We start from the raw sequence: 19,279 nt of genomic DNA on the forward strand, positions 1-19,279 counted from the left end.
CTTCCTGTTTTTGCCAGGGACGTAGATAATCTCGCATGTATTCACATTATGCTGCATTTGCCATGCATCTGCCCAATCACCCATCCTATACAAATCGTACTGATGTTGTTCTACATCCTCCTCACAGCACACACGCCCACCCAGCTTTGTGTCATCTGCAAACTTAGAGATATTATATCCAGTTCCCTCCTCTGGATCATTTATATATATTGTCAATAGCTGGGGTCCTAGCACCGATCCCTGCTGTACCCCACTAGTCATTGCTTGCCACTCGGAAAAAGACACATTTATGCCAACTCTTTGCTTCCTGTCTGCCAACCACTTCACTACCCAAGACAGTACCTTACCCCAATCCAATGTGCATTAACTTTACACACTAATCTCTTACGTGGGACCTTATTGAAAGCCTTCTGAAAGTCCAAATACACCACATCCACTGGTTATACCTTATCTATTTTACGAGTTACATCCTCAAAAAATTACAGTAGGTTACTGAACATGATTTACCTTTTGTAAATCCATGTTGACTTTGTCCGATCCTGTCACTGTTTTCCAAGTACTCCGCTATTACAACTTTTATAATGGACTCTAGAATTTTCCTCACTACTGTTGTCAGGCTTACCGTTTCTTAATTCCCCGTTTACTCTCTACCGCTCTTTTTAAATTTTGGGGTTACATTAGCTATCCTACAATCCATGGGAACTGTTCCAGAATATTTAGAATTTTGGAAGATGACCAGCAATGTATCTACTATTTCTAGGGCCACTTCCTTCGGTACTCTTGGATGTAGATTATCAGGCCCTGGGGATTTATCGGCCTTCATTCCCATCAATTTCCCTGACACCATTTCCCAACAAATACTGATTTCATTCAATTCCTCCCTCTCATTATCACAGAAATCACAGAAATCACAGAAACCCCACAGTGCAGATAGAGGCCATTTCGGCCCATCGAGCCTGCACCGACACACATCCCACCCAATCCCCGTAACCCCTACACCAACACATATCCCCATTTAATCCCCCTAACACTAAGGGTCAATTTATCATAGCCAATCAACCTAACCCGCACATCTTTGGACTGTGGGAGGAAACCGGAGCACCCGGAGGAAACCCACGCAAACACGGGGAGAATGTGCAAACTCCACACAGACAGTCGCCCGAGGCCGGATTCGAACCCGGGTCCCTGGCGCTGTGAGGCAACAGTGCTAACCACTATGCCACCGTGCTGCCCTATTAGACCTATGTTACCCGACGCTTGACTTCACCAATCTCTTTCTCTTAACTAATCTATAGAAGCTTTTACAGTCTGTTTTTATGTTCTCTACAAGCTTACACTAATGAACTATTTTCCTATTCTTAATTAATCCCTTTCTCTTCCTTTGCTGAATATTAAGGGCTCCGAATCCTCAGGGTTGCTGCTTTTTCTGGCCAAATTGTATGTCCTCTCCTTGGATCTTATGCAATCCCTAATTTCCCTTGTTAGCTACGGTTGAGTCACATTTTGTTTTATTTTTATGCAAGCAGGGCTGAAAAAATTCTATAGTTCATACATGCGATCTTTAAATATTTGCCATTGCCTATTCACCGTCAACCCTTTAAGTAACGTTCCCCAATCCATCCTAGCAAACTCTTGCCTCATACCATCGTAGTTTCCTGTTTTTTAATTCAGTACCCTTGTCTCTGAGTCAACTACTTCACTCTCCATTTTACTGAAGAATTTTATCATATTATGATCGTTCCTCCACAAGGGGCGTCACACAACAAGATTACTAATTAATCCTTTCTCATTAAATAATACCCAGTCTAAGATGATCTGATCTCTAGTTGGTTCCTCGAATATTGTTCCAGGAAACCATCCCGTATAAACTCTAGGAGTTCCTCCTCCACGGTATTGTTACTAATTTGGTTAGCCCTATCTACATTTAGAATAAAGTCACCCATAATAACTGCTGTGCCCTTATTGAACGCATCTCTAATTCCCGGTGTAATTCCATCGCCAACCTCCGCATTACTCTTTGGGGGTTTGTATTCAACTCCCACTATCGTTTCCTGCCCTTGGCATTTCTCAGCTCTGCACCTACAGATTCCACATCATCAGAACTAATAAACTTCCTTACTATTGTGTTAGTCTCATCTTTAACCAGCACTGCTACCACACCTCATTTTCATTTTTTCCTGTCCTTCCTGAATATTGAATACCCCTGGATGTCGAATTCCCAGTCATCGTCACACTGGAGCCATGTCTCCGTAATCCCAATTATATCTTATCCCTTTACATCTATTTGCACAGCTAATTCATCCACCTTATTAGGAAAGCTCCTCACATTAAGAGACAAAGCCTTCAGGCTTGATTTTTCATCACTCTTAGTACTTTTAGAATTCTTATTTACTATGGCCCGGTTTGATTTATAGCCTTGATTTCTCTGCCTTGCACTTTTGCTTTTCTCCTTTCTGTCTTTTGCTTCTATCATTGCTTCCCTTTCCTCTGTCTCCCTGCACAGGCTCCCAACCCCCAGCCATTTTAGTTAAACCCTCCCCAACAGCACTAGCAAACACTCCCCCTAGGACTTCAGTAATGGAACCAAGCAGGCTACCTTGTATCTGGTACTGTGCAATATGATAGCATTAATTAATGACCTCATACAAAAGGATCCTCTAGGAAAGAGTGATCATAACATGATTGAGTTTCAAATTCAGTTGGAGGGTGAGAAAGTTGTATCTCAAACCAGTGTCCTGCTCTTAAGCAAAGGTGATGTCAATGGCATGAGGGCATAGCTGGCTATAGTGGATTGGAAAAAAACAAATTAAAAGGAAAGGCAGTTGAAATGTAGTGGCAGATATTTAAGGAAATATTTTATAACTCTCAACAAAAATATTCTCCAGTGAGAAAGAAATACTTTAAGAGAAAGCAGCACTATTCGTGGCTAACTAAGGAAGTAAAGGGTGGTATCAAATTGAAAACAAATGCAAACAAGATTGGTGGGAGGCAAGAGGATTCCGATTATCTTTAAACCAGCATTGGATTACTCCAAAAATAATAAAGTGAGAGAATATGAATTACCAGAGTAAGCCAGGAAGAAATATTAAGTCAGATTGTAAGAGCCTCTACAACTACATAATAAGGAAAATAGTAGCTAAAGTAAATATTGCTCCCTTAGAGGGTGAGAATAGGGAATTAATAATGGGGAATGGGGAAATGGCAGAGACTATGAACAAATATTTAGTATGTGTTTTCACGGTAGAAAACATTAACATTAACCCGCTAATGTATAATCAAGGGACAACAGGGAGGGGGGAACTAAAGACTATTACTATCACTAAGGAAAATGTATTTGGTACAATAATGGACTAAACGACGAAAAGTCCCCTGGACCAAATTGGCTGCATTCCGGTGTCTTTAAATAAGTGACTGCAGTGATAGTGGATGTATTGGTTGCAATCTACCAAAATGCACTGTACTCTGGAGAGGTCGCAGCGGATTGGAAAACATCAAATATAACACACCTATTTATGAAAGGGGGGAGTCAGAAAGCAAGAAACTATAAACCAGTTAGCCTTACATCTGTCGCTGGGAAAATGCTGTTGTCCTTTATTAAGGAAGCAGTGGTAGAGCATTTGGAAAATCATAATGCAGTCAAGCAGAGGCAGCATGTTAATATGAAAGGGAAAACATGTTTACCAAATTTGCTGGAGTTCTTTCAGGATGTAACGAGTTGGGTGGATAAGGGTGAGCCAGTGGATGTGGTGTATTTGGATTTCCAGAAGGAATTCGATTATGTGCTACATAAAAGGTTACAGCATATGATAAGAGCACACAGAGTAGCGGGTAATAAATTAGCATGGAAGATAATTGTCTAACTAACTAAAAGCAGAGAGTCGGGATAAATGGGTCATTTTCCAGTTGGGAAACGGTAACTAGTGGGGTGCCACAAAACTCGATTCTGGGGCCTCAACTACTTACAATCTACATTAATGACTTGAACGAAGGGACCGTGTGTCATTTAGCCAAGTTTGCGGAAGATGCAACAATAGGTGAGAAAGCAAGTTGTGCAGAGGTCTAAACGAAGCTGCAAAGGGATACAGAGAGGCTAAATGAATGCGCAAACATATGACAGTTGGAGTATAATGTGGGAAAGTGCGAGGTGATCCACTTTGGCAGGAAAAATAAAAGTGTCTTGATATCACATCCTTTATAATTGACTCTAGCATTTTCCATACTACTGATGTTAGGCTAACCAGCCTGTAGTTTCCGGTTTTCACTCTCCCTCCTTTTTTAAGTAGTGGTATTACATTTGTCACCCTCCAATCTACAGGAACTATTGCATAACCTATAGAATTTTGGAAGATGACAACCAATGCATCCACTATTCCATTCTCCCGGTGTCTCCTTCAAACTTGCTCTGACGATGCCACCTTCCCTACTAGTGCTTCTAATTTGTAATTCGTTTACCTCAGCCGAGGATTCCCCTCTACCATGGTTGACATGGCCCACTGCTGTGTTCATTCCAGTTCCCGCACTTCTGCTTTCATTCCATCCCAACCCTCCCAGAACGACAGTAGGTTTCGCCTTGTCCTCAACTTTCATCCCACCAGCCTGCACCTTCGATGGATCATCCTCCAGGATTTACGAAATCACCAGCGTGATCTCATCCACCAAACACATCTTCCTCTCACCTCTGCTTTGTGCATTCCAAAGGCACTGCTCCCTCGTCGACAACCTGGTCCACAGCTCCACCCCCCCACAACACCCCTCCCCCTTCGCCCAGCACCTTCCCGTGCAAGGGCAAGAGATGCAACAACTGCCCTTTTACCTCCTCCCTTCCCACTGTCGAGAGCCCCAAACACTACTTCCAGCTGAAACAACGATTTACTTATATGTCTTGCAAATTAGTATATTGTATTCGTAATCACGATGTGGTCTTCTCCACATTGGGGATACAAAACGCAGATTGTGTGACTGCTTTGTGGAACTCCCCCATTCAGTCCGTGAGGGTGCCCTGAGCTCCCGGTCACCTGTCACTATAATTCTCCACTTCACTCCCACTCTGAAATCTCCATCCTCGGCCTCTTACACTGTTGCAGTGAAGCTTAACGTAAGCTCGAGGAACATTGCCTCCTCTTCGATTAATCACATTACAACCGTCTGGACTCAACATCGACTTCACCAATTTCAGATCATAACCTCTGCCTGTATCAATTGGTTTCTTTCCCTCACATGGCAGCTGTCTTTAATTCAGCAATTGGCTTTTACATTTCATCTAGAACCATCTTTAAAACACAACAGTAAAATATTTTACAGGCACCTCAATAAGTAAGAAAATTGGGATGGGAATAGTGCCATTAACGGGTAGATAGGATAATACCACAGGTAACGATAGAGAGATGCCAGAAACATTAAATAATTATTTTGCTTCAGTATTTACCAGGGAGATAGAACAGGTGGGCATCTCATTTGATGATGAGATTAGTAACGAGATAAGTGCATTTAAAATAAAAAGGATTTATTAACTAAACTAATCAAACTCAAAGAGAATAAAACCCCTGATCTGGATGGATTGCGTCTACACATTTTAATAGAATCTAGCGAAGTGATAGCAGAGGTATTACAACAAACATTTAATAATTCGTTTAAAAAAGTGTTGTGCCAGAGATTTGGCGGATAGTGAATGTAATACCTATAGTTAAGAAGGGGCATAGAACATGTCCAGGGAATTATAGACCAGTCAGCTTAACATCGATAGTAGAAAAAAATGGAGCACTTACTAAAGGATAAAATAGAAGAACATCCCGAAACAAAAGACATAGAAATGATTAGTCAGCATGGATTTCAAAAGGGAAAGTCTTGCTTGACCATCATCATTGAATTTTTTGAAGAGTTAACAGAAAGTGTCGACAATGATAATGCAGTAGGTTTAATTTTCCTAGATTTTCAAAAGGCCATCCATAAGGTAACCCATAATAGACTGATATACAATATCAGATAATGTGCAGTCAGGGAACAAGTAGCAGAATGGATAGTTAGCTGGCTTCAAGACAGAAAGCATTGAGTGGGAGTAAAGGGTAGCTTATCACAGTGGCAGAAGTGTGTAGTGGTTTTCCACAAGGATCAGTGCTGGGACAACTGTTGTTCACAATTTATATTTTCGAATTAGATTTGAAATCAAAAACACAATTTTTAAATTTGTGGATGACACCAAATTGGTTGGGGTATAGTCAATCCTGAGGAGGACTACAACAAATTACAGGCTGACATGAATAAACTTGCAGAATGGGCATATAATTGGCAAATGAACATAAACACATATAAATGTGATGTATTACGTTTTGGTAGGAAGAACAGGGAAGTCAAATATTAATTGGATGGTGCGAGTCTAGTTTGGGTAGAAGAGCAAAGTGATCTCGTAGTACAACTACACAATTCACTAAAAGTTGCGACACAGGTTAGCAAAGCCATCAACAAGCAAACCAAGAATTAGGGTTTATTTCTAGAGGTTTAGAGTTGAAAAGTAGGGAAGTTTTGCTAAACCTGAATCGAAACGTGGATAGACCACACTAACTGCGCTCAGTTCTGGTCGCCATATTTTAAAATAATATAGAGGAACTGGAGATGGTGCAGAGAATATTTCCAAGGCTGATGCCAGAAATGCGAGGGTATACATATCAGGAAAGGATGAACAGGCTGGGTCTCTTTTCTCTTGAAAAGAGGAGGTGGAGGGGTGACCTGAAAGAGGTCTTTAAAATTATGAAAGGTTTTGATAGATTCGATAAAGAGAGAATGTTTATAATTGTGGGGAAGTTCATAAATAGAGGCCATTAATATAAGATAGTCACCAAGAAATGCAATAGCGAATTCATAAGAAACGTCTTTACCCAGAGAATGGTGAGGATGTGGAACTCGTTATCACAGGGATTGGTTGAAGGGAAAAGTAACGATGAATTTAAGGGGAGGCGAGTTTAGCATATGAGGGAAAAGGGAAGAGAGGTTTATGCTGATAGATTTTGATGAGGTAAACCGGGAGGAATCTCGAGTGGAGCATTAACGTTGGCATGGACTGGTTGGGCTGAATGGCCTGTTTCTGTGTCGTATAACCGACTTAGTCCTATGTAATCCTATGAAAAGTAAATCTCCTCTCAACCATCACTGCTCTCAGCTCAACAACTCCAACTTCTCTGCTGAATCCACGTAACTGATGTAATTCACCCTTTGAATAATTCTCGTAAATCTTTTATGCACCCTCTCTACTGCCTTCACATCGTTTCTATACTGTGGTGCCAAGAATTAGACATAATCGCTTTGAGGCCGAACCAGTGTTTTGTAAAGATTCATCATAACTTCCTTGCTTTTGTACTCTATGCTTCTATTTATGAAGTTCAGGATCCTGTATGATTTTTTAACCGCTTTCTCTACCTACCCTGACACCTTCAACGATCTGTCGACATATAACCCCAGATGTCTATGTTCATGCACTCATTTTGAATTTTACCATTTATTGCCTCTCCTCATTCTTCTTGCCAAAATGTATCACCTCGCACTCTTCTGCATTAATATATTTGCTGCTGTTAGCGAATCTGTGGTAAAGTAAATGAAAAGAACAACAGAAATGGATTGCTGCATTTTCTTGTGCCGTCAAATGATGGTAACTCAATTACCATTGTGACGTGAAAAATTGAAAGGTCCGTATCAGTGGTTGAGATTCTATAAAAGGGGAACTGATGGTTTCAAACAGAAGTGGGACATAAAATAAACCAGCTGGGGATCCAGTTCAATAACGTGGGCTCATCGATGCAATGTCCCTCTTTGATACCAAGAGAAGGGTTGGATTGAAATTCACATTTCTACTAACTTTGTGGAGCCATAACCTGATTAACCAGAGTGAACAACTCCCATGAAACGTGGGGATGTGCATTTCATATGAAGGAATTCATTTTTGCTGGAATTTAGGACGTGGGCGTCGTTGGCAAGGCCGACATTTACTGCCCAACACCAGTTGCCCTTGAGATGATTGTCAGCCCACTTCTTGAATCCACTTGTGTTCCCACAATGCTGTTTGGTACGGACTTTCAGGCCTTTGAGCGAGCGACACAGAAGGAACGCCAGATACAGTTCCCAGTCAGGATGGTGTCTGACTTGGATGTGGAACTGGGAGATGATGCTGTTCCCATGCAGCTGCTGCCATCGTCCTTTCTGATGATGGAGGTCGTGGGTGTGCGGAGTGCCGTCAAAATGCAACCCATTGAGTGATATGGAATGCTACAATGTGCTTAAGTTAAATATTTCACATATCAGGATGATTTTGAAAATCTCATTCTGCAGTTCCGGTTTTCTGACTGAGAATCTGTAATCTGACATGGCCAGCCAATCTGGCGGTGTCTCGTGAATTGACCATACATTCAGTGGAATAAAAAAATATCAGGATGATGACATTTGGCATTAAACATTTCGCTGTAGTAGGCCCAGAGATTTAGGGAGTAAAATTTGAAATCAGGGACTTTGATTGTGTAATTATAATAGCCAGCCTGCAGTTCCCCTGTCAGAATGGCTTGTCTTCACATCGCTAATTATCGGGTCTCTCAGCTCCATCACACAGCATTCCCTCAGTACTCAGTCACAGGGGCAATTGTAAACTAGCACGATATTACAATCCATTCAAGTCAATACAGGTTATAATTGGGCGGAGAATAAAACGGGAGGCCGATCACTCTCCGCCTCTTTCCCGCCTGGAGAATGTGGTTACAGTTACTCTCCAAGTTTGGCCACGCGCTGCGCTGTCATGATTCTTTGGCCGGGTTGAATTAACAAAATTCTGACACAATGAGGTAATCATTAGTCCTGTACAGTAGCCTAAAACAAGCGATAGCCCATCATCAGCCCGTTTTACACATCACCGGACTTTCGTTCCCATTGCCTACAATGGAATCTGAATTCATGGGGTGTGAAACGGGAGGCTGATTTGCTTTCGCTCGTTTTGCGCTTCCGCCCGTGACGATTTTCATCCCATTATCTCCAGTAACACCCCTTGCCGCTAATAGGTTCATAGGGTCTGAATGCAGGGTCAGTGTTACAGGGATCCTGTCAAGATTTGAGCAATAAAAACAAAACGTAACCCCACTATTTAAGAAAGGAGGGCGAGAGAAAAAGGTGAACTACAGACCAGTTGACCTGACATCAGTATTCGATAAAAAGCTAGAATCTATTATTAAGGACTTAGTAAAAGGGCACTTCGAAAATAATAATAGGATTGGCAGAGTCAACATGGATTTATGAAATGGTAAACGTGTTTGCCAAATTTGTTGGAGGTTTTTGAGGTTGTAACTAGCAGAATAGATAAGGGGGAACCAGTGGATATGGTGTTTTTGGATTTGCAGAAGGCATTCTATAAGTTGCCACACAAGAGGTTATTAAACAAAATTAATGCTCATTCGATTGGTGGTAATATACTAGCATGTATAGAGGATCAGTTAACGGACAGAAAGCAGAGAGTAGGAATAAACGGGTCATTTGCAGGTTGGCAGGCTGTAACTGGTGGGATACCGCAAGATCAGTGCTTGGGCCTCAGCTATTCACAATCTATATCAATGATTTGGATGAGGGGACCGAATTTATTATATCTATGTTTTCTGATGATACATAGCTGGGTTGGAACATAAGTTGTGAGCAGGATGCAATGAGGCTTCAAGGGGATACAGACAGGCTATGTAATTGGGCAAGAACACGGCAATTTGAACATAATGTGGAGAAATGTGAGGCTACCTCCAAGGTGCGCAGTCTCAGATTAAGGGGTCGGCCATTTAGGAATGAGATGAGGAGAAATTTCTCCTCTGTGAGGGTCAAGAATCTTTGTAAATCACTACCCCAGAGGGTTGTGAAGGCTCAGTCGTTTAGTATATTCAAGACAGGTAGATATGTTTTTGAATATTTAATGAATCAAGGGATATGGGGATAGTGCAGGAAAGTACAGATGATGTAGAACATTAGCAATGGTCTTATTGAATGGCGGAGCAGACTTGAAGGTCCAAATGGCCTACTCCTGCTCCTATTTCTTAAGTTCTTATATTCGTAAAACCAATTCTGTTATATTCCTCTCTCCTAATATTAAACCATTAATTCTGTTACAGTGATTAAAGCAGAAATTAATAAACATATCACGAGTGATGATAAAACATATCAAAAATCTCTGCTCCCTGTCACTCACCTGCTATAATAACCATCACGTACGCGCTTCGTAGGGAGTCTAACTGCCTTCCATAGACGGAGGTCCTATATTGGCACTGGTACCGCCCTGCTTGGTCTGTACTGGTAACCGGGATTGTTCCAATGTTGTTCTTTGTGACAAATTGTTCGGATTGCAGATATTGATCATCTTTGTAAAAGTAGAAGTTATTATCACGACTATCTCCAGTCACGTTGCAGGTAATGGTGACCGTCTCTCCTACTACATATGCCCCAGTCGGTTGATCAAGCGATATCAGTGGTATTGTTAGTGGACCTGTGGTAAAATACATAGAAAGTACAATGTGAAAGGATCTGCGGATTTTCATGTGCAGTGCAAGGTTGGGAACTCACTGATGAATGTGTGGTGTTGAAGCGCAGTTTCATATCAGATAGAGAGATTCCACAAAAGGGGAGTTCGGAATTTGATTACACAGAAGGAAAGCCTTGCATTTCTATAGTGCCTTTCATGACCTTGTGACGTCCCAAAGCAAGTTACAGCCAATTTAGTACTTTTGAACTGTAGCCACTGTTGTAACGTAGGACATTGAGTGGCGGATCAAAATAACCGAAATAAGCTCCAGTTCTCTGTACAAAGCCCGGTTTTAAGCCAGAGATTTTACTCTGGGATACAAGCGGAACACGTAAAAGGTTGCTTTCAAATGCCCAGTGCATCTAATTTAGCCCAGATGAAGATGCGATCAGAAAGATTTAAAGGCTCCATTATACTCACACTGCGAGCGCTACCAGTTCAAGTATGAAACCTCCGCCAACCTCAGTGAGGCTGAGACCGTCACACATTTCCAATAACTGAATTGTTTTGGTGGGCCCGATATTATTGTTATCGTTACCACTGGAATAGTCGCTGGCATATCCAGCAACTACTGTCCATCCCTAGCTTCCCATTCAGAATGTGACGGGTGGCCTTCTAATTGAATCGCAGCAAGTCCGGTGAGGTCAAAGTGTAAAACAAAATAGTGAGTACAAAGATTTGGATCTAGCGACGATGAAGGAACAGCAGGATCGTGTGTGATGTGGAGTTGATTTTGAGGTGTTGGTGCACCCATGCGCCTGCTACCCCTGTCGTTCTAGGAGGGAGAGGTCGTGGGTGTGGGAGGTGCTGCTCAAGAAGTCTTCATGAGTTGCTGCAATGCATCTTGTAGATGGTATGCATTGCAGCCACATTGCGCTGGTGGTGGTTGGAGTAAATGTTTAAGGTGGTGGCTGGCGTGCCAATCCAGCAGGCTGCTTTGTCCTGGTTGGTGTCAAGGTTCCTGAGTTCGTGCTACACTCATCCAGGCAAGTGGAGAGTATTCCATCACATTCCTGACTTGTGCATGCAGATGGTGGAATGCCTTTTCGGAGTCAGGAGGTGAGTTATTCGCCGCAGAATTTCTCACCTCAGATCTGCTCTAGCAGCCGTAGTGTTTATATGGAGGGAAATTTGCAATTGATGTTTTTGTTTGTGAATTTGTTGGTGATGGTTACCCCATGTGCATGCTGCCCTGGTCCTCCTCGGTGGAGAAGGTCACCTGTTTGTGAGTTGTTGCCGAAATGCAATGCAGAGACTGATCTGGAACCTCACAATGTAATTAGATTAAAATACAGGACCATTTTGCAAGTCTCGGCACGCAGATTCTGTTCCCTGACAGCGTAACCTGTAATGTTTCAACGCCAGTCAGTCTGGAGAGGTTTCTGAGGTGACGTTACATTCAGTGGATGTAAATCCCTGGCGCCGTGCTGTCATTGTGGCATTAAACTTTGATTGTTCGAACATGTAGAGGATAATTTTTCTTAGGTGGTTCCTTGAAACAAGTGGTCACGATTCGATTTTACACAAATAAATAAATGGAAAACATTATCAGGCGAGGCATAAAACGGGTGGACAAATCCTGTCTACAGTTGAGCAATAAGATCAAATCCCATTAGGTTATCTTCTTCTCTCCTAATATTAAACCATTCATATTGTTCCAATGATTAAAGCATGATTGTATAAAGAATTTCAGGAGCTTGAAAAAAACATACTAAAATCCTCTGCTCCCTGTCACTCACCTGTTACAGTGACCGTCACAGACTCGCTGAGGTGAGATTCTAACCACCTTCCATGAACGAAGTTAGCATATCGGCACTGGTACCGCCCTCCTTGGTCTTTACTGGTAACCGGGAATGTTCCAATATTGTCCTTTGTGACAATTTGATCGGAGTACAGCCGTTGATTATATTTGTAAAAGTAAATGGTTTTATAGCGATAATCTCCGGTCACAGTGCAGGTAATGGTGGCTGTCGCTCCTACTACATAAAGCCCAGTCGGTTGGTCAACAGATATCACTGGCGCTGTTAGCGGATCTATGGTAAAATACATAGAAATAGCCTTTAGAATTGGTTCTGCGGACTTTCATGTGCAGTGCCAGGTTGGGAACTCAATGTTGATTGTGCAGTGTTAAAGTGCAGTTTCACATTGCTTACAGAGATTCCACAAAAGGTGAGTTCGGGATTTGATTACAAGGAAACAAAGAAAGACTTGCATTTCTGTAGCACCTTTCATGAACGCGGGACGTCCAAAATCACTTTGCAGACAATTTATTACTTTTGCAGTGTAGTCGCTGTTGTAATGTAGGAAATCAAACGGCGGTGCCAAAGAACCTAAATCAGCTCGAGTTTGCTGTCAAAAGTCTGGTTTAAGGCTGAACATTTTACTCTGGGATACGAGCAGAACAAAGAAGTTTGCTTTGAAAAGCCCAGTGCTGCTAATTTAGCCCAGGTGATGATACGATCAGAGAGAGCGAAAGTCACCATTGTACCCGCACCGTGACTGGAACCAATGCAATTATGAATCCTCCACCAAGGGAAGGGCATTAGAAACCAATCACAGCGAGGCTGTGACGGTCACACATTTCAAATAATTGACAAGTTTTGGTGGGCCCGCAATATTGTTATCATTACCGCTGTGACAGTCACTGGCACGGCCAGCAACTACTGACCATCATTAGTTTTCCCTTCAGAAGGTCGGTGGCCTTCTAATTGAACCCATTCAGGATGGTGTGGAACTTGGAGGGAACTTTGAGGTGATGGTGTTCCCATGTGCCTGCTGCCCTTAATTCGAAAAAAAGGAGTGAACAACCTGCTAAACTCCTTGGATTCACATTTGAAACTGTGGGCCCACCAAAAGCTTTCAAAGAGATTTCCAATTAGTCTCAACCGCTGCCCTTTTCCCGGAGCCATACAGCTATTCCGTTTTTAGGTATTCATTCAATTCTATTTGGAGGGTAATATTCAATCTGTTTCCACCACCAATTCAGGCACTTCATTCCAGAACATAAAAACTCGCTTTGGAAAACAATCCCCTTTTTATCCATCCTGGTTCTTTTGCCAATTAATTTAAATCTTTGTCCTTTGGTTGCAGTTTCTTATTATTGATTCTATCGATATGCGTCATAATTTGGAACAACTCTATTGATACTCCACTTATTATTTTCTGCTCCAAGCGTATAAGTCCACCTTATCTAGTCTGTCCACATCAAACTACCCGGGGTTATAAGGCACAGAGCTATGTGATGGCTAGCAGAGAGAGAAATACAAAGAGAGGGAGAGAGATTGAGACAGAGATAGACAGGAACAGCGTGGGAGAGGAAGAGAGAGAGATCACGACAAATCAAAGATAGCATCCAGAGAGAGGAAAGAACAATTAACAGGTTAAATGGATTCGCAAATGAAGTGGAAGAGAGCACACGATAGAAAGAGAAGACGACAGAAAGATGAATAACAGGATTGGGAGAGAAACAGAGAGAGAAGGACTGCGAGAATCATTGAGCAATGGAACGAGGGGGAATCAGCGAGACTGGATAAGGGAGATAAAGGGAGAGCGAGGGCTGAAGGCCGTACAAGTCTAAGCTCCGGACCGTACTATCTGACAGGGTCGTGGTAACAGATTCCAGAGGAACTCTCGAAAGGCAATTGGACATGTACTTGAAGATGACTAATTTGCAGGATTAAGCGAAAAGCTGAGGAATGGGACTAAAATGGGCCACTCTTTCCAAAAGCCGGGACAGGCAGGCCGGGCCAAATTGCCTCCGTCTGTGCTGTAAATCTTCATGATTCCATGATTGTATGATCAACCGAAATATAAAAGGGATTTAAATTACTGATCTACATTTGCATTGGTGTCTCTCTGGGTAAAGAGTTTCTCTTTAATTCCCTATTATCATCATTAGTGACGAGCTTCTATTTATGGAACTTATTTCTGGTCTCCCCCACATGTGGACTCATCTTTTCTGCGTCTGCCCTGACAAAACTTTTCATAAACTTAAAGACCTACATCAGATCCCCGTCTCCAGTCCTCCCTTTTCTAGAGAAAGGAGCGCAAATCTGTTCCATCTTTCCTGATAGATATAGCCTTCCAGTTCTGGTATCCTCCTTGTCAATATGCATTGCACCTTATTCAGTGCTTCGATATCCATTATATAAAATGGAGGCCAGGACTCTGCACAGTGCTCCAAGTGCAGTAAAACCCTCGACTATAAATTGCACCTTCTCCATTGCTTCGACATCCACTTGATAATATGGAGACCAGAACTCGGCAAAGTGCTCCAAGTGTAGTAAAACCCTAGTCTATACATTGCACCTTTTCCACTGCTTCGATATCTATTTTATACAATGGGGATCAGGACTCTGCATCGTGCTCCAAGTTTAGTGTAACTCAGGTCTATACATTGCACCTTCTCCAGTGCTTCGATATCCATGTGATAATATGGAGACCAGGACTCTGCACAATGTTCCAAGTGTAGTTAAACCCTAGTCTATACATTGCACCTTCTCCAGTGCTTCGATATCCATTTTATGAAATGGAGAGCAGGACTCTGCAGAATGCTCCAAGTGTAGTAATACCCTGGTCTGTACAAGGTTAACTTATAGACATAGAACATAGAAAAATAGGAGCAGGAGAAGGCCGTTCGGTACTTCGAGCCTGCACCGCCATTCAATATGATCATGGCTGATCCTCTAACTCAATACCATATTCCCGCTCTCTCCCCATACCCCTTGATGCCTTTTGCGTCTAGAAATCTATCTATCTCCTTCTTCAAAACAATCAGTTACTTGGCCGCCACAGCCTTCTGAGGTAGAGAATTACACAGGTTCACTACCCTGTGAGTGACGAAATTTCTCCTCATCACAGTCCTACATGTACTACCCCGTATCCTGAGACTGTGAACCCTCGTTATATACCCCCAGCCAAGGGAAATATCCTCTTTGTATCGAGTCGGTCTAGTCCTGTCACAATTTTATACGTTTCAATGAGATCCCCTCTCATTCTTCTAAACTCTAGAGAATAGAGGCCTAGTCGACCCAATCGCTCCTCATACGACAGCCCTGCCATCCCATGAATCAGTCTGGTGAACCTTCGCTGCACTCCCTCTATGGCAAGTATATCCTTTCTTAGGTAAGGATACCTGAACTGCATACAGTACTCCTGGTGTGGTCTCACCAAGGCCCTGTACAGGTGTAGTAAGACAGCTTTTTTCCTGTATTCAAATAAGAACATAGGAACATAAGAAGTAGGACAAGGAGTAGGCCATATGGCCCCTCGGGCCTGCTCCGCCATTCATTAGTATCATGGCTGATCCGAACCTAGACTCAGGTCCACTTCCCTGCCCGCTCCCATAACCCTTACTTCCCTTATAAGCTAGGAAACTGTCTATGTCCGTTTTAAATGTATTTAATGTTGCAGCTTCCACAGATTTGCTACCCTCTGAGTGAAGAAGTTTCGCTTCATCTCAGTTTTGAAACGGCAGCCCCTTATTCTAAGATTTTGACCCCTAGTTCTAGTCTCACCCATCAGTGGAAACATCCTCCCGGCATTCACCCAATCAAGCCCCCTCACAATCTTATATGTTTAGATAAGATCGACACTCATTCTTCTGAGTCCCAATGAGTAGAGGCTCAACCTACTCAACCTGTGCTCATAAGTGAACCCCCTCATCTCCGGAATCAACCGAGTGAACCTTCTCTGAACTGACTCGAGAGCAAATATATCTTTTCTTAATTATGGAAACCAAAACTGTACGCAGTATTCCAGGTGTGGCCTCAGCAGTACCCTGTATAACTGAAGCAAGACTTCCCTGCTTTTATACTCCATTCCCCTTGCAATAAAACCCAAGATTCCTTTGGCCTTCCTGATCACCTGCTTTACCTGCATAACAACCTTCTGTGTTTCATGCACCAGGACCCCAGATCCCTTTGTACTGTAGCACTTTGCAGTTTCTTTCCACTTAGATAATAACTTGCTCTTTGATTTTTCTGCCAAAGTGCATAACCTCACACTTTCCAACATTATATTCCATCTGCCAAATTTCTGCCCACTCACTTAGCCTGTCTATGTCCATTTGCAAGGTTTTTTATGTCCCCCTCACTCACTGCTTTCCCTCCCAAATCATCTTGCAATGAAGGCCAACATACCATTTGTCTTCCTAACTGATTGCAGCACCTGCATGTATGCTTTCAGTGACTGGTGTACAAAGACAGCCAGTTCCTTTTGTACATCAGTATTTCCCAAATTTTCAACATTTATGTAATACTCTACATTTCTGTTTTTCGAACCGAAGTGGATAATTTCACATTTATGCACGTTATACTACCATGTATTTGCCCACTCACTCAACTTGTCTAAATCGCCTTGAATCCTCTTTGCCTTCTCCTCATAACTCACAAATCCCACCAAATTCGTGTCGTCAGCAAACATGGAAATATTACATATTTCCCTCATCCAAATCATTGATATATATTGTGAATAGCTGGCGCCCAGGCACTGATCCCTATGGCACCCTGAAAAGATCAATTTCTTCCTACCCTCAGTCTCCTGTCTGTTAAACAATTTTCTCTCCCTGCCGGTATATTACTCCCAATCCCATGTGTTTTATTTTTGCACACTGAACTCTTGTGTGGAACTTTATCAAAGGCATTCTGAAAATCCAAATACTCCATGTTAACAGTTTCTCCCTTATATATCTGCCAGTTACATCCTCAAACATTCCAGTAGGTTTGTCAAACACGGTTTTCTTTTCAAAGTAAGGCTTTTGACAAAGACTCGCATGGGAGACTGGTCAAGAAGGTTAGAGCCCATGGGATCCAGGCCAATTTGTCACATTGGATCAAAATTGTCTTAGTGGCAGGAGGCAGAGAGTTATGATCGCAGGTTCTTTTTATGACTGGAAGTCTGTGTACAGTAGTGTACTGCAGGGGTCAGTGCTTGTTCCGTTGCTCCTTGTAGTATACATCAATAATTTATGTGAGAAGTCACACAACACCAGGTTATAGTCGAATAGCTTTATTTGAAATCACAAGCTTTGAGAGCACTGCTCCTTCGTCAGCTGAAGTGGAGAGATGCATATCGGCACAGCATATATAGTCAGAGAGCACTGCCAGATGATTACAGGTAATCCTTCTAAGTGCCCTTTTTCACATCTCGGCAGAGAGATAATCACAGCAATCAAAGGTGTGAATCGAGTCCCAACAGGTCAGTGAGGAAAACATTACATCAAAGAACAATGAGGTGGGGTCATAAGGGGTCAAATGTTGTAGATGCTGGGGTCTGTATGAAAAACAATAAACAAGCAAAAAACAATTTTTTGCCTGAAATCACAGCAGGTCTGGCCGCAGCTGTGTAGAGAGAACAAGCCAACGACTACTCGAGTCTGGATGACTATACGCCAGGTGGGGTTAGATGTAGCGTGACATGAACCCAAGATCCCGGTTGAGGCCATCCTAATGAGTGCGGAACTTGGCTATCAGTTTCTTTCGACGATTTTGCGTTGTCGTGTGTCTCGAAGGCCGCCTTGGAGAATGCTTACCCGAAGATCAGAGGCTGAATGTCCTTGACTGCTGATGTATTCCCCGACTGGGAGGGAACACTCCTGCCTGGCGATTGTTGTGTGTTGTCCGTTCATCCGTTGTCGCAGTGTCTGCATGTTCTCGCTGATATACCATGCTCCGGGGAATCCTTTCCTGCAACGTATGAGGTAGACAACTTTGGCCGAGTCACATGAGCATGTACCATGTACCTGGTGGGTGGTGTCCTCATGAGTGATGATGGTAGCTGTGTTGATGATCTGGCATGTCTTGCAGAGTTTGCCGTGGCAGGGTTGTGTGATGTCGTGGTCGCTGTTTTCCTGTAAGCTGGGTAATTTGCTGCGAACGATGGTCTGTTTGAGGTTAGGCGGCTGTTTCAAGGTGAGTACTGGAGGCGTGGGGATGCCCTTAGTGAGGTGTTCGTCGTCATCGATGACATGTTGAAGGCTGCGAAGAACATGGCATAGTTTCTCTGCTCTGGGGAAGTACTGTACGACGAAGGGTACTCTGTTCGTTGTGTCCCGTGTTTGTATTCTGAGGAGGTCTATGCGATTTCTGCTGTGGCCCGTCGGAACTGTCGATCAAAGGGTCGAGCGTCATATCCCGTTCTTACGAGGGCGTCTTTCAGCGTCTGTAGGTGTCCATCGCGTTCCTCCTCCTCTGAGCAGATCCTGTGTATTCACAAGGCTTGTCTATAGGGGATGGCATCTCTAACGTGGTTAGGGTGGAAGCTGGAGAAGTGGAGCATCATGAGATTGTCCGTTTCAGGAAAGGATGCCCCAGGTCATGGAACATCAGCGAGGCCATGCAGAAACTGCGACAACGGATGAGCGGATACCGCACAACAATCACCAGGCAGGAGTGTTCCCTCCCAGTCGGGGAACACTCAGCTCCGAACTTCGGCTAAGCATTCTCCAAAGCGGCCTTCAAGACACACGACAACGCTCTACACATGTGCGGCCGGGCCTGCTGTGATTTCCAGCAAAAAATTGTTTTTTGCTTGTTTTATGTTTTTCATACAGACCCCAGCATCTGCAACATTTGACCCCTTATGACCCCACCTCTTTGTTCTTTGATGTAATGTTTTCCTGACTGATCTGTTTGGACACCATTCACACCTTCGATTGCTGTGATTATCTCTCTGCCGAGGTGTGATAAAGGGCAGTTAGAAGGCTTACCTGTAAACATCTGGCAGTGCACTCTGACTCTATATTCTGTGCTTGTA

The 19,279-nt window shown here is 43.0% G+C and overlaps 1 protein-coding gene across 1 annotated transcript in view; it reads right to left on the reverse strand.

Moving 5' to 3' along the window:
• LOC147087281 (Fc receptor-like protein 5) overlaps nucleotides 1-19,279 on the reverse strand; it is a 68,105-nt gene that overhangs the window by 16,503 nt on the left and 32,323 nt on the right. The window contains exons 3-4 of the mRNA XM_085978143.1: nucleotides 12,265-12,558; nucleotides 10,196-10,489 (exon numbers count right to left, since the gene is read on the reverse strand). Of these exons, the coding sequence (XP_085834269.1) occupies nucleotides 10,196-10,489; nucleotides 12,265-12,558 (588 nt within the window). The remainder of the gene's footprint in view (nucleotides 1-10,195; nucleotides 10,490-12,264; nucleotides 12,559-19,279) is intronic.

The sequence above is a fragment of the Somniosus microcephalus genome, unplaced genomic scaffold, assembly GCF_052327205.1.
Source record: "Somniosus microcephalus isolate GS21.2 unplaced genomic scaffold, FLI_Smic_1.0 unresolved_chr6, whole genome shotgun sequence".
NCBI lineage: Eukaryota > Metazoa > Chordata > Chondrichthyes > Squaliformes > Somniosidae > Somniosus > Somniosus microcephalus.